The sequence below is a fragment of the Sus scrofa genome, chromosome 7 (assembly GCF_000003025.6).
Source record: "Sus scrofa isolate TJ Tabasco breed Duroc chromosome 7, Sscrofa11.1, whole genome shotgun sequence".
NCBI classification, from domain to species: domain Eukaryota; kingdom Metazoa; phylum Chordata; class Mammalia; order Artiodactyla; family Suidae; genus Sus; species Sus scrofa.
In genome coordinates this window covers 115,828,863-115,844,268 of record NC_010449.5, presented here as the reverse complement: position 1 = coordinate 115,844,268, position 15,406 = coordinate 115,828,863, and the positions used below count along the sequence as shown (strand labels likewise).

At 54.2% G+C, this 15,406-nt stretch overlaps 1 protein-coding gene across 1 annotated transcript; it reads right to left on the bottom strand.

The window, feature by feature from the left end:
• Window positions 7,839-13,964, bottom strand: LOC106504547 (serpin A3-8). The gene is given in 6 exon segments (XM_021099670.1): window positions 7,839-8,213; window positions 9,201-9,351; window positions 11,390-11,561; window positions 11,564-11,662; window positions 13,329-13,946; window positions 13,949-13,964. Coding segments are annotated over 6 exon segments (1,269 nt in total). The 3' UTR covers window positions 7,839-8,000.

Sequence of the window (15,406 nt, the reverse complement as noted above, 5' to 3'; positions counted from 1 at the left end):
GAATATTTTCCTCCATCCTCTCACTTTCAATTTGTATGTGTCCCTAGAAGTGAAGCAGGTACTTGAAGACAGCATATATGTGGGTCTTGTATTCAGCCAGTCTATATCTTTTGGTTGGGGTGTTTAGTCCATTAACATTTAAGGTAATTTAGATAAGTATGTTCTTATTGCCATTTTATTAATTGATTTGGATTTGTTTTTGTTGCTCTTTTTTATACCCTTCTTCTCTTGTTCTCTCCTCTTCTGGTTTGATGACTATCTTTCGTGTTGTATTTGAGTTGATTTTTCTTATTTGTCTGTGTATCAATTGCAGATTTTTGGTTTGCAGTTACTCTGAAGTTATGATATGAGTCTATATATATATGAGATTGTTTTAAGTTGTTGGTTTCTTAATAGCAAGGGCATCTCCAGAGTCCTGCATTTGTACCCTCCCCTCCCCAGATTTCTGATTTTGGTGGCATAATTGTGCCTGGATGATTTTGTATCTTTACTGTATATATACCTTTACTGTCAAGCCTTGTCATTTGTGGTATTTTTGTTTCCTGTTGCTGTCTTTCCTTTTCTGCCTAGAGAAGTTCCTTTAGTATTTGTTATAAAGCTGGTTTAGTGTTGCTGAATTCTCTCAACTTTTGCTTATCTGGGAAGGTTTTTATTTCTTCTTCAAATCTGAATGAGAGCCTTGCTGGGTCAAGTAATCTTGGTTGGAGGTTTTTTCCTTTCATCACGTTAAGTATATCATGCCACTCTCTTCTGGCCTGCAGAGTTTCTGCTGAAAAATCTGCCAATAACCTTATTGGGGTTCCCTTGAATGTTATTTCTTTCTTTTCCCTAGCTGCTTTCCATGTTTTCTATTTGTCTTTAATTTTGGTCAGTTTGATTAATATGTGTCTAGGAGTATTACTCCTTGGGTTTATTTTATATGGCACTCATTGTGCTTCCTGTATTTGAGTGAGCAGTTCCTTTCCCATGTTAGGGAAGTTTTTGGCTATTATCTCTTGGAATATTTTTTTCTGTCCCCTTCTCTCTCTCTCTTCTCCTTCTGGCACCCCAATAATATGGATGTTGGTGCGTTTAACATTGTCCCAGAGTTCTCTAAGACTCTCTTCATTTGTTTTCAATCTTTTTTCTCTTTTCTGTTCCACATTCATAATTTCTACTAATCTGTCCTCCACCTTGCTTGTTCATTCTTCTGCCTCCTGTATTCTGCTGTTAGCTGCTTCTAGTGAATCTTTTATTTCAGCTATTGAATGTTGCATCTCTTCTTGTTTAAGTTTTATATCTTGTATCTCTTTGGTCAGTGTTTCCTGTAAATTATCCATCTTTGCCTCCAGTTTATTTCCAATGTCTTGCATCATCTTTAGCATTGACAGTCTAAAGTCTTTTTCCTGGAGGCTAAGAATCTTCTCCTCGCTTAGCTGATTTTCTGGGGTTTCTTCATTCTTCCTCATCTGAGTTATAGTTCTCTGTCTTCATTTTTATAGTTTTTTTGGTGTGGTGACCTTTTTACAGATAATGGAGTTGTAGTCTCTCTTACTTCTGGTGTCTGCCCCCCTTGTGGCTGAAGTGGGTATGGGGGGCTTGCTGTAGGCTTTCTGATGGGAAGGGCTGATTCCTGCCCACTGGTAGGCAGAGCTGATTCCTATCCCTCTGGTGGGTGGGGCTTAGTCTCTGGATGGGATTAGAGGTGGCTGTGTGCCTCAGGGGTCTTTACTGAGGGGCGGGGCTGTGATCCCACCTGGGTTGTTGTTTGCCCAGGGGCTTCTCAGGCTGACTGATGGGTGGGGCCAGATTTTCCCAAAATGGCCCCCTCCAGAGAAAGGCAGCTGCTGAATATTCCCAAGAGCTTTGCTTCCAATGTCCTTCCCTCACAACAAGCCACATTCAGCCCTGTTTTCCCAGGATGTCCTCCAAGAACTGCAGTCAGGTTTGACCCAGATTCCTATGGAGACCTCCCTCTGCCCTGGGACCCAGTGCACGTGAAAGTCCATGTGCGCCTCTTAAGAATGGGGTCTCTGTTTTCCCCAGTCCTGTGGCGCTCCTGCACACAAGCCCCACTGGCCTTCAATGCCAGATGCTCCAGGGGCTCTTTCTCCCAGTGCCAGATCCCCACACATGAGAGTTTGATGTGGGGCTCAGAACTCTCACTCCTGTAGGTGAGTCTCTGTGAACCAGTTAGTTTCCAGTCTGTGGGGCTTCCCACCCGGGAGGTATGGGGTTGTTTACATCACATAGTCACCCCTCCTACCTCTGGATGTGGCCTCCTCTTTTTCTTCTGGAGTAGGGTATCTTTTTTAAGGTTTCTGGTCCATTTGCTTGAGGATTGTTCAGGCTTTCGTTGTGAATTTTGTTGTTTTTAGGAGAGAAGTGGAGCTCCAGTTCTATTCTGCCATCTTAATCCCATCTTCATTTCTTTCAAAAAAGGATTTTCCAGCTCAGTGAGCATAAAACTCCCTGTGGAGCCTCTTTGAGATGCAGGTGTCCTGTGCTCAGACCAGGAGATTCTGAGTTAGGACAGAGGTGAGTCAGGGACCCTGCGTTTACAAAGCTCACCTTCTTTCACCGCAGAGGTGATCCTGCAGCAGGAGGGCAGTGCTCTCTTCTCTGAGTCACCCTGTGGGCAAGCACTGGATTAAGGAGCTGGGCTTCCCTTCCTCTGGCAGGTCCGGGAGGCATGGATCAGGACAGGCAGCACCCAAGGCAGCGAGCTCTTTACTTTTCCCCAAAAGAGCCATTAAGTCTGTGTCCCTCCCTCCTGCACCACGCTCCTAATTCAGGAGATGGCTTGAGTCTCCTCATATTTGTCCAGAGCTCTGTGGGTCCCCAGGGGTTTTCACAGCCACTCCACCCTTTTGGTCCTCATCTGTGTGTCACTGATGATGATGCTAAGATTAACTGTCCCATTTCACAGATGAAGAGTCTGAGTCTTTTTCCTTTCTTTCTTTCGTTCTTTTTTTCTTTTTTTTAATTGGCTGCACCTGTTGCATTTGGAATTTCCTGGGCCAGGTTTGAATCGGAGCTGCAGCTGTGGCCTATGCCACAGCAATGCAGGATCCTTAACCATTGAGCAAGGCCAGGGATCAAACCCACCTCTGCACAGAGGCAATGTCAAGTCCTTAACCTGCTGGAGCACAACAGGAACTCCAAGAATATTTTTTGTTGTTGTTTGTTTATTTTATTTCATTTTATTTTGGTTTATAGGGTGCCAGCCTGCACCACAGCCACAGCAACACAGGAGCAAGTCTCATCTGCAACCTACCACACAGCTCATGTCAACACAAAATCCTTTAACCCACTGAGCGAGGCCAGAGATTGAATCCAAATCCTCATGGATGCTAGTCAGGTTCATAATCTGCTGAGCCACAGCAGGAACTCTGAGGCTGATTTTGTGTGTGTGTGTGTGTGTGTGTGTGTGTGTGTGTGTGTGTGTATTTTTAGGGCTACACTCACAGCATATGGAGGTTCCCAGGCTGGGATCTAATTGAAGCTACAGCTGCCAGCCTATGCCACAGCCACAGCAATGCCAGATCCAAGCCTTGTCCGTGACCTACACCATAGCTCACATCAATGCCGGATCCTTAACCCACTGTACAGGGCCAGGGATGGAACCCACATCCTCATGGATCCTAGTTGGGTTCATTAACCACTGAACCACAAAGGGAACTCTGAGACTGATTTTCCTGAAGAAGAGAAATTACTTTCCTGAGCCTGGAAGTCATTGTTCATATACGCATCTATGGATGTCATCTAATGTTATACTCAAATGAGTCCACACACACACTAAGTATGACATTCTCATTATTGTGCCAAGTACTCTGCATGTTTTATTTTTGTTGAGAAGTCTTTTGCACCCTAACAAGTGAGATCCTAGTGTGTCCACTTGAGAGAGGAGACAACTGGGGCACAAAAAAGTTAGGGAACTTGTCTCAAGTCTCAAACTCTCCCCTCCAGACCCACACCTACATTCAGAGCAGCTTATGGCACAGTGATACATTTTTTCCTCTAAAATGAACCACCTCTGGAGAGGTTAAGGAGACCAACAGGAACCAGAGTATTTATACATCATAAATAATTTTCTTATAATAATAATTTTCTTGTAATAATATTCATCCTCATTTTACAAACAAAAACTCAGAAGATGAGGGCGGTCTGGGACTCAGTCCCCTGAGGGGCACACAGGAAATAAAGGAGAGGCCCGAGTGAGTTATGGAGGTAAGCTGGAGTGCAGAGTAGGGATGGACTCCTCATGCCCATGGGCTGCCCAAAGGGTGACCCCCTGATCATTCTCACCTCTCTCCCAGGGTGACAATGGCATTTCTCCTCCCATTGTGAGTGTATTGTTTAATGTCCACATATGTGCCATTGCTCAAAGAAATTCTCCTTCAAAAAGGGAAAGGTGGAGGAATCACATTTCCTGCTTTCAAATTATATCACAAAGCTATAGGAATCAAACAGTATGGCACTGGCATTACAAAGTCCTATAGATACCAGAACAGAATTAAGAGCCCAGAAATGACCTCTTGCCTGTATGGTCTACTAATAGTTGACCAGGGATATAAGACCACTTGGTGGAGAAGAGATTGTTTCTTCAATAAATGGTGGTGGGAAATCTGGATAATCACATGCAGAAGAATGAAATTGGACTCTTATCTTACACTACTCACTTGCTCGAGATGGATGAAAGCCTTAAACATAACCCAGGAAATTAAACTCTTCAAGAAAATGGGGGAAGGGCTTCCTTAACATGAGCCTTGGCAAGGATATGTTGGCTATGACACTAAGAGAATGAGCTCAGAAGCAAAAGTAAGTGAGTGGGACTACTCTAAAGCTTTGCACAGGAAATAAAATCATCTACAAAACAAAAAGGACATAGGCAAATCGCAGAAAATATTTGAAAACCATCTATCTCGTAGGGAGTTACTACCTAATATATATAAGGAATGCATACGACTCAGTAGCAATAAAATAAATCATCTGAATTTGAAAATTAGGGCAGAGGACCCATTAGACACTTTTCCAAAGATAATACACACAAGGCCAACGAGTCTATAACATGTGGTCAATAGGCGTAAATATCAGGGAAATGCAAATCGAACCCTGAAAGAGAAATCGTCTCATCCCAGTTAGGAAGGTTCTATTCAAAAGCGATTACAAAGGTTGGCCAGGATGTTGAGACATGAGAACCCTGGTACACCACTGGTGGGATGAAAACTGGAAGAGTCGCTATAGGAAACATTATGGAGATCCCTCAAAAACTGAAAATAGAACTTGCATGGAATCCATCATTACACTTCTAAGAATAGAAGTGTAATTTCTAAGGAAATTAAATCGTTCTCACAAAAACATCTACGTTCAACTGTTGATTTCAGCATTGTACCCAATAACCAAGAAAGGAAAGCAATCTAAGTGCCTAAGTACAGACAGATAGAAAGGTGTCACAGGGACCTGGGATGCCCCAGCATGCGTCAGGATTGGCCCATCAAGGCCAGCACTGCATGACCAACAGGTGGGTTCTTCTTCTTCCTCTTGGTCCCATGGGAAGGAGAAGAGGAGAACTGGCCCCAGGCTCAAAGATCTGGAGCCCAGGTGCCCCCTTTAGGGAGGATCAGCCTTCTCCCAGCAACACCCAGACCTGGGTGAGGCTGCGCCCTGGACTGCAGCCCCGCTCTTTGCTCCTCTGGACCCAGGGCAGGAGGGACAGACCCTAAGCAGGGGCAAGTCAGAGCCTCCTCCAGGGTGATGCCAGGAGGCCCCAAGCAAGGGGCAAACAGCCACCAGGACCTGGATTCAGGCACACGAGGAAGTAATTCACAAGCAAAAGACACTCTTGGAGCATTTTACTGCCTCTGGAACCACAGGATTCGGGAGCAAATATTTTAGAGGCTTCCTGTTTTCTTCCACATGTTCAGGTGTGTAGACACACACACACACACACACACACGGGAGTGTGCGCACACTCTCTCTCTATTACTGAATCCAGTTTCAGGTAAGAACATTGAGGGCCAAGGAGGAACAGCCCTGTGTGGGGGCAGAGTGGCCTGGCTCCACCACATTCACAACCAACAGGCCACTCGTGCCCATCCTAGTGACACCACATCCCTCACCCTCAGCTCCTCTGCCCTCGGCTGTGTCCCGCTGCACTGAGTCAAGACGCATGACCGCGTCTCTCTCCAGGCCGTGTCTTCGGCCCTGTGGACCCAGCAGGAGACCTTCTCCAACTCGAGAAGGAGGCTGCTAGAAGGGAGGGAGTCCTGTCCTGGCGCACTGGTAACAAACCTGACTATTACCCATGAGGATGCAGGTTTGATGCCTGGCCTCGCTCAGTGGGTTAAGGGTCCTGTGTTGCTGTGGCTGCGGCGTAGGCCAGCAGCTACAGCTCTGATTTGACCCTAGCCTGGGAATTTCCATCTGCTGTGGGTGCAGTCTTACAAAATCAAAAAAAGAAACGAAAAGCAAAAGGGAAAAAGAGACCCACGAATAGGAAGGTGGAGCCACCAGGAATTCAGGCAATCAAGCGCAGTATGTCCTGTTGCAGAGCCTGGCAGACCTGCACGACACCCCGGTCCCCTCCAAATTCATGCCTCCGCCTACCCCACCCCTGGGCAAATGTCACTCAGCAAATGACTCTGCCCCTGACACTGGAAATCAGCAGAGGCTTTACACCCGAAGAGGCCCCAGAACGTCCTGCGAAGACACACACACACCTCCACCCGCTCTCAAAGGAGAAACCTTGACTTTGACTCACCTTCCACCTGGTCTGGGTGCCATCCCACCTCCTCCCAGCCCAGGCACCGTGCTCTCTCCAGGGGCGCTGGCTGCCAGCGTGCTGGGTGCACCCTGTGCAGCCCAGATGAGTGGCGGGGTCACATCTCCTCCATTAACTGTCCCATAGGACTTGTGCCACACCGAAGCCCTGGTCACCTCACCCCCTGGATTTCTCCCACGAATGACATCGCTGTGAAAATCTATGGGCAGATGGCTTTGTGCTTCCGAGTGTTCCTCTGATCTAGGAAGCTGGCATAACGTCCTGCCAGCCATAATTAGTAGCCATGGTGTGGCCTTGGGGGAAATGACGGAGCCTCTCCGTCCCTCAGTTGCCTCGTCTGTAAAATGGGCCGAGGTGTCGCAGGCATCTCAGGTGCTCATCACAAGCACAAACGGGTTATTCCAGGGGGAGGTCTGAGCAGCCTGCCTGGCAGAGAGCCCTCAAGCCCTCAGTCCTGGGTGTCGTCAGCATGAGTGCCTGGAGCTGTTTGCCTGGAGACCAGGCAGCCCCAGGTCACATCAGGGGGATGAAGGACCCTGGGGTTCCTTTTATTGCGAGGGGGAGGGGGTTTGCTGCTCTTCCCTCCCACCCCCACTCTGGGTGGGGGATCCTCTGTCAGGGGAGGACACAGACCTGGTCAGGGGGGTGCCGCTCGCCCAGGAACCTGGAAGGAGTTCCTGTCCCCAGGTTGGGGGGCTGGGGGCTGAGGGGAGAGCCTGGGGGAGGGGGGAGGCCCACTCAGCTGCAGGAGCCAGGGGTGCAGGGGCAGGGCCAAGAGAGGTCAGGGTTGGGAGCCCCTGCCATGGTCAGCACGGGGGTGGCTCGTGGACCCTGGGGCCAGAGCCCTGGAAGTGGGCATCGGGCAGCAGGGGCCCCTCGCAGTCCTGGGCCTGAGTCCACTGGGCTTGGTCAGAGCCCAGAGTCTGCTCCTGGGCCTGCTGGTGAGACCGAAGCCCAGGGGCCAGAGCCTGGGAGCGGAGCGTGTGTGGCAGGTCGGGAGCTCAGCCTCGGGGCCCAGGCGGGAAGCAGGGTGGAGTTGGGCAGATCAGGGCAGGGATGCACAGGAAGGAAGGAGTCCAGCTCAGAAAGATGCTTTATTGCTGTGCGAGGTCTCAGAGCCTCCGCGGAGCAGGGCACAGACTCCCTGGGCATGTGGAGCCTCCAGAGGGCGACTGTCACCTTCCCAAGGGTGAGCAGGTGGTGCCAGGCTGCCCCAGGGACCAGGGCACCCAGCTCCTTAATGAGGAGACCTGGCACTTGGAGGGGAGGGGTTAGTGACTTTGCCTGAAAAGAGGATGCTCTGGGTGTCTTTGTGAATTATGAAAAAGAGAAAGGGCCTGTTGAAATGCACCGTCAAAAACTCTATGGATGTGGGTTGTATGCTGATTCCCGTGGCAGCAGCTCCTTCCGTGCCCTCCTCGTCCACGTCAAGCACAGCTCTGTGGACCACCTGTGGGACACCAGTCATTACCCACCAGAGAACTCCTCTAAGGGGACTGACACTCATCCAGCAGCAGCTGCTGGCCTGTCACTGTGCCGTCAGCCTGCTCAATCTGCTTGTTCCCCCGACACACCTTTCAGTGGGGTCACGCAGTTGTGTGCAAACGGAGGCTCCAAGGCTCGAAGCGAGTTGCCCGGGGGTCACAGAGGCAAAGAGCAGGGGCTCCCTTCTCTCTTAAACCAGAGACGGTGCTGCCTCCCCACCCCCAGCCCAGCTGCAGGAGGCAGGGAAGCCCCTTTTCCTACGGACAACTGTCCACGGCCCGTCCACGGCCAAGAAGCAGATGGGCTTGGGTGCCTTTTGCACGTGTCCAGCCTCAGCTCCATGTCCCTGGGGCCCTCAGCTACTTTGCAGAGGATGTGGTGGCTTCCCAGCCTGGGACCCCACGGCCCCTTGGCATACAGGCATCCTTTGGCAGGTGGGATGCAGGGGAGACTAGGGGGCTGCCCGGTCACCCCCATTCTCTCTGACCACTCTGCTTCCAAGGTCTCCGTGCCATGGCCCCTGATGTTCTTCCCGTGGGCTCTTCGTGTGTTTGCATCATGACGGCTCTATGGCCAGTGCTATCCTCTCTTTCCTCTGACCCGCTCTGCTGGGCACCGCACACTAGCCAGGAAGCATGATCTTCCTTTTGAGGGGAGAAGTTGGAGGGGTACGGGAGTTTAATCATCTGCCTCTACAGGCTGTGAACAACGGAGCCTGGCCTGGGGGTCCCCGGCTGGACCTCCCCGGGTCCCTCCGCATGACAGGCTTCTGGGTCACATCATCTGTCAGGTCAGATGGGGACCTGGCCACAACATGAGAGTCGCCCAGGGAGGGGGACTGAGTTACAAGAAAGGCAATGACTTTGCCAATTCTGGTTTACCCGAACGTCTCTCGGGCCCTCGCTTTTCACCCTCCGATGAGGAAGATGGACTGTCCAGTGTGAAGACTGACCTGGGAAACTTCCAGGCGCGCTTGATCTGTGATTCCTGACAGGTCAGCCTGGTGGCTGAAGACTTTCTTAATGCCCAGGTGGGGAAGGATGTCATGCAGCTTATAGTCCCCGGAGACGGAAAACCGTGGCAGGTAGAGGGCAGTTATCCGTCTAGGAAACAAGAAAATAAACGTGAACTTCTGCTCGGAAGGCTGTGCCACTGATCACCCCTCACAGCACAGCCTCCTTGGTTCCACGCCCATTGCCGCCTTACCCCAGAAAAGAAGGTTCCTTTCCTCGGGTTCTTACCCCCCCAGGCTACATCTCCTGAACCCGCTAGGCCTCCGTTCACCTCTGCAGGAGTCTATCAGGCCAGGCAGTCACCAAGGCTGGGGCTGGGGCGGTGCCCACGCCTGGTCCTGCTTCTCCCCGGGCGCCTGCAGGGCAGCGCGAACCTCCCTCAGTCCAACAGGGAGTCCGCCGCTGCTGGGAGACTCTGCTGTGGCCACTGGCTCCATGGGCACCAAGAGGGCTTCCTGGAGGAGGTGCCATGGAGCCCGAGTCCCAGAGGTGGGAAGGAGCTGGCTGGGAACCAGGAGGACAGGGGGCAGGCGGAGGCACTTGCAGGAAAGAGGGAGGAAAGAGGGGCTGCCCACAGCGTGGAGGGCAGGTGAGTGTGGGGGGCAGGGAAGTGAGGGCTGGGCAGGGGCTTGGGGGGACATGGAGGGCTGGGGGCTGCATCCAAGGGCCTTGGGGACATCAATCAACGAATCGAAGGGCCCCATCTTGCCTTCCACACCCATTACTCCCTTGGATCTGCCGAACCTCCCACTCAGGACAGTGGATCAAGGACTGTCCCTCTCAGGAGGGAGCTGAGCCCCAGAGAAGCAGAGGGAGTGGCTGGGGGACCGTGAGCCTGGGAGCGGGGCTCTGGGGCTGGAGCTCTCCCCCACCACCCCCTGCACTGCTGCCCACACACCCTCCCTGTGCCTCTTGCAGACACAGGGCCAGCACTGCCTCTCCCTCTGTTGTCCCTCTCGTTCTTCCACGTTCTGGCCTGTGTGTCTGCCCACATTTTTCCAGAATCCACCTGCTTCTCACACTTGCTGGCTCCCTCCTGGTCCAGCCCCAGCTGCTGCCCCTGGTGACTACACTGGGCTCCAGGCTGGCCTCCCTGCCTCCAGGCTTGTCTCTGCAGACTGGTCTCCACTCAGCCCCCTGGGGGATCCCACTGGGACATGACCCAATCAGTCATTCTCTCACTCAGACCTTGTGCTGACTCTCGTTTACATTTGGGGGGGGGGTGGCAGTCAAGGGTCTGCAGCCCCCACAGAACATGACCTCCCCGGGGGCCCTGACCTCTCCCAACTTCCCCCCTCCCTCCCTCTGCTTCTGCTGCTCTGGCCTCCCTGATCCTCAATCACAGCAGGCTCCTCCTGCCTTTGAGGCTGTGCACAGGCTGTTCCCCGTGCCAGGAATGCTTTTCCCTGACATCATCTCGGGGCTCAATTCCTCACCTCAAACGTCATCTGACGGTCACCCTATTTAAAATCTCAAACGACGTCTGGGGTCGAATTTCCTAATCATTTTATTCTACTTTCCTAGGCCCCCTCCCCATTCCTTCCCTTTCGACACACCAGGGAATTCATTTCATTTGCTCCTTGTCCATCTCCTCAATTACGCACTAAGCCGCGCGAGGGCAGGGGTTAAGGCTTCGTCTGCCACCCTCCCCTCGGGATCTAAATTAGCCCCTGCACGTAGTAGGTCCTCAGTGATCCTACGGACCCCGTGAGACTGGACGACTGATGAAAGGAGGGAGTGTAACGCGGAGCCCGCGCGGAGCTGACCTCAGAGCCGGCCTCCCCTGAGCCCGGATGCCAGTCAGGGTTCTGACCCGGCGCCCCCCTCAGACTGGCAGACACAGAGTCAACACGTGGGAGGGTTGGGGGGGGTGGAAGATGCCTGAAGTCCGGTTCTTATCCGAGTGCGAGGCGCCTCGGCCCCTTACACAAAGGAAAACTTCAGGCCAAGGCCACGCAGGCACCAAAGGGCAAGGTCATTCCCGGCTGGGCTCTCCCGCCTCTGCCCCCGCCCAGGATGGGAGTGAGGCCCCGAGTGCTGGGGATCAGGAGTCCAGGACAAGAAGGAAGGGCCCAGGAGGCAGGTGCCCCCCGCCCCCTGCAAAGCACCGGGTGCTGGGGACAGTCACCTGGGCTGCAGGGAGTCTCTCCACCTCCTCAGCGTCTCCGGGAGCAGCTTGGCTTCCACGTCCTCCATCCTGCCGTCGTCAGGGAGGATGAAGAGCGCGCTGTCGTTGCTGGTGTACGGGAGCTCCACCACCGTGCAGGCCAGCTCCTGGTCCCGGAAGTAAGGCACGGTCGGCCCGTAATGCCCATCATGGGCACCCTCACCGTCCTGTTCTTGCTCACGTGGAAATCTGCCCCCGTGGTAAAGTTGGGATTGAAGGGCATCTTCCACTTGGCTGGAGGCAGAAGGAGAGTCGAGAGTCTGAGATGCAAGGGCTGCCTGCCTCTGCCCCCTCTGCCCTGTTCCCTGGGGTGAAGACACCCCCACACACCAACACCCCCACGTGCCCCTAGGGGCGGCCTCCTAGGTCTGCACATCCTCCTGGGCAGGTGGGGACGCCCTTGGGGATGGGGTGATCCCCTCAGGTCGGGGGGTGAAGGGGCCAGGAAGGAAGCCTGGGTAACTGTGCTACGTGAGGAACCAAGAGGGATGTGGGGGGCAAGGGAGAGGTGGGCGCAGGCTGGGCCTGGGGACAAATGGGACATCCTGGTCCTTGAGGGAACAGCGTGAGTGACCAGAGGTTAGGCGTTGGCCTCTCAGGGAGGGCACATCTCCGCAGGCTTGGGGACCAGGCTGGATCAGGAGCCCCATGGGGCCCGGGAGGGCAGGGCAGGGTCAGCAGAGGAGAAGGCTCGGGTCTCCCCACCCTGGGAGTTTGGAGCACTCAGTGGGGAGCTTCTCCAGCAGAGCAGAGCCCTGGGGCTTCCCTGAGTGTGTGGTCACCCTGCTTCCTGCTTTGTTCCCAGCCTTCCCTGTGTGCCCATGAGTGGAAGGAAAGCTGAGCTGCCTGGGGTGTCCCTGGGGCAGGTGGGGGGGGGCACAGATTCGCAGGACAGGACAAGGCAGGGAGGGAGACAGGAAAGCACAGGAGATTCGAACATCAAACATCCCAAGACGGATCTGGATTGTTTCCCAGAGACATGCGATTCGGTGCCTTCATTTACAGAGGAAAACCCAGGCAGGCCCTGGCCACTGCCAGAGCCCAGCGGAAGCCCCTGGCTCGGGACTAACCTGCCTCCCCCCAGCCAGTGTCTCTTAGGCACCTGACCGCCCCGGGCTCAGTGGCCCTGGTGTCCTTATCTATTCCGGGTCCTCTCTGTGCGCTGCTGGCTTCCGGTGTGAAATCTGCCTTCCCGCTCATCAGCATCGAGTCCCGGGCTGAGGTGGGCAAGGCTCAGTTTCCATCCGTGGGAAGGGGCCCTGGACCAACCGGAGACTGGGAGAACCTCCTGTCCTGGCTGCTCCTCTTCCCTGAGGCTTCCTCCCCGTGAGGGCCTTGCCACGCCCACTCGCTTACTTATCAAGGAGCACAGTTGAAACCCCGGGGGCGGCCGGGCTCCCCAGAGGCTGCCTCAGGGTGAGGCCAGCTGCCAACCCCACCTCTGCCCCCAGAAACCAAGTCCCCTTCAACCTGACCCAGGTCAGGCACAGGCCGCGGTGTGCCAAGTGCAAGCCTCCTGAGCGGGTCCAAAAGCGTCTCATTGCGCAGGAACCTGGCGTCCCGCCCGCCCCAGGGATCTGAAAGCAAAGCTCCATCCACCTGCCAGCCAGGCAAAACTGCAGCCAGCATACAGGTCTCCCTCTGCCCCAGGCAAAGGCTTAGGAGGCTTCCGAGCCCTTAGCTTCCGCAATAAAAACTGCCACTCGGAAAAACCCCAAATAGACAAATCCTATGTTTGGGACACAGCCTCGGTGCCAAGCCCCCCTCAGCCAAGGGCCGCCCCCCCGCCCCCCGCCCGAAAATGTTTTAACTAAGGACACACTGGCTGAGGCAAGACAGAAACAAGCCCGAAGTTACAAAACTTCATGCGTTTCCCTCTGAACCCCAACAGGGCACCCACCTTTAAAGTAGATGCAGTTCACCAGAACCAGGACGGTATCCGGGGAAAGTTGTTTGAACAAATCCACAATTTTCCCCTTGGTCTTATTCTTCACATAGTTGTTGATGAACTCTACGGCAGCATCGGAGTCCTTAAAGCTGATGGAGAAGACCTCGGAGAAGTACAGCTCACGGGCATCTTGGACGAACTTGTCCAGCAGCTTCAGCCGCTCATCCACGAACATGGCGTTGCCCACGTTCAGCTGCAGCAGGTTGCTGGGTTGGCTGAGGGCCTGCAGGAGGTGCTGGAAGCCCTGGTGGATTTCTGCCTCGGGGGTCTTTGTGAGGTTGAACTTGAGGCCTTCCAGGAGCTCTATCAGGGTGGGGCCTCGGGCCCCCAGAGACAGGAAGGCCAAGGCTATGGAGACGCTCAGCGGGGAGAAGATGACATTTTCTCTGCGTTCGGCCAGAGCCAGCTGCTTGTAGAGGCTGAAGGCGAAGTCGGTGTTGCTGGAGACGACGGCGGAGTTGTGCGCTGGCAGCTTCTTGATCTGGCCCTTCAGGGTCACAGTCTTTGAGGCAAGGTCATCCGCTGGGACGCAGTGGACCCTGGAGCAGAGCCCAGCCACCAGGAGCCCAGAGCCAGGAAGAGGGACATTCCCTCCGCCCTCATGTCTGAAAAGCAAAACTCCTTTAGGTCTCAGAGGTCAGAAGCTGCCCCGAGCACCTCCCCTTTCCCCTGTGTGGCCTGCAAATTCTGCTGTCTCTGCTGCTCTGTCACCTTCCAGGGGGAGGCACCTCCTGGGCTCCCCTCATCCAGGAGGCTGCTCTGGGCTCCCTCTCAGCCTTTGAGCAAGTGCGAGAATGGTTCCCAGGTTCCCCAGCGGAGAAACTGGGCCCAGAGAGGGGAAGGGGCTTTTCCCAGGTCCCACAGCAGGCACGCAGAGGAGCGAGGGTGAGAAGCCTGGGGTGCCAGGCTCCGAGGTGGGGAAGCTGAAGATGGGGGAGGTGCTATCCAGGGAGAACCTGTCCCCCTCCTGCCGGGGGAGCAGACACCCTCAGAGGGGACTGGGAGGCAGGGGCTCCTTTTCCACTAGGTCCCCTGTGTGTCCCCAGGTGGAAGCCCAGGGAGGAGCCCTGCCCTGACTCAAAGGCCACAGGGCCCCTCCTGGCCTCTTGATGACAAGTGTGACCTCAGGCAGGCAGGCAGGTCGTGGTGCCTGCTCACAGTGAGGGTTCAGTGAGCGGGCCCCCAAAGGCTTCGGGAGCAGAGCTGGAGCATAGGTGGCCCTGCTAGGGGCGGGGGAAAGGCCCAGGTTGCTAGAGTGTTCTTTCCAGCCCCTGCCAGGTGCCCACATGGTGGGTGTCTCCACATCAGCCTGGAAAGGCCTCCAGGTGGGGAGGAAGCAGCCTGGCCTCAGGGTCTCAGAGACGTGAATGAGGGTTTCATTGTGATCACTTGGGGTGGCTCTGTGGTGACAAGCAAGTGACTAAAGCTCTCTGAGCCCCAATCCCATTTCTGTGCAACATGTTGAATGGCTCAGGTGACATAAATGATGCCTGGCCAAGAAGAGGAATTCTCGGGCTGTCACCTCCTCCACACGCCACCACCTCTCAGTATCTACAAGCTTCTCAGTATCTCCAAGCTGTGGTCCCTGGGGACAGGGGACGGTGCCTCTGCACAAAAGCCTGAAAGAGGCTGAGTTCAACGGTGGGGACCTCAAGAAGCAGGATTATTTCCCTTCAGCCTCTGCCCGCTCAGCGCAGAGTTTAGAAGAGATGTTTGGACGGCAGGGGGGTTAGGAGGGAGGAGGGAAGAGAGAGAAAAGCAGAAGAGGGAGGGGGAGGCGAGGGAGCTGAGCTGAGTCTCATCCAGAGGCCAGCGGAGAGGCTGTTGGACAAGCCCAGGAGAGAGGCAATAAATCGCCACCACTCTTCGTTTCCTTTGCTCTCACGCAACCATTTCTTTCAAAAAGAGTTAAGTCATTTTTCCCCCCAAAAAATTTATTGGAGAAATAGCCCGTGTCTGCGAGGCCAGGTTGGAGGGCTGGCTGCGTTTCTGAGGGTCTGTCCCTTCAGTTACTGGACAGACGCACCTGC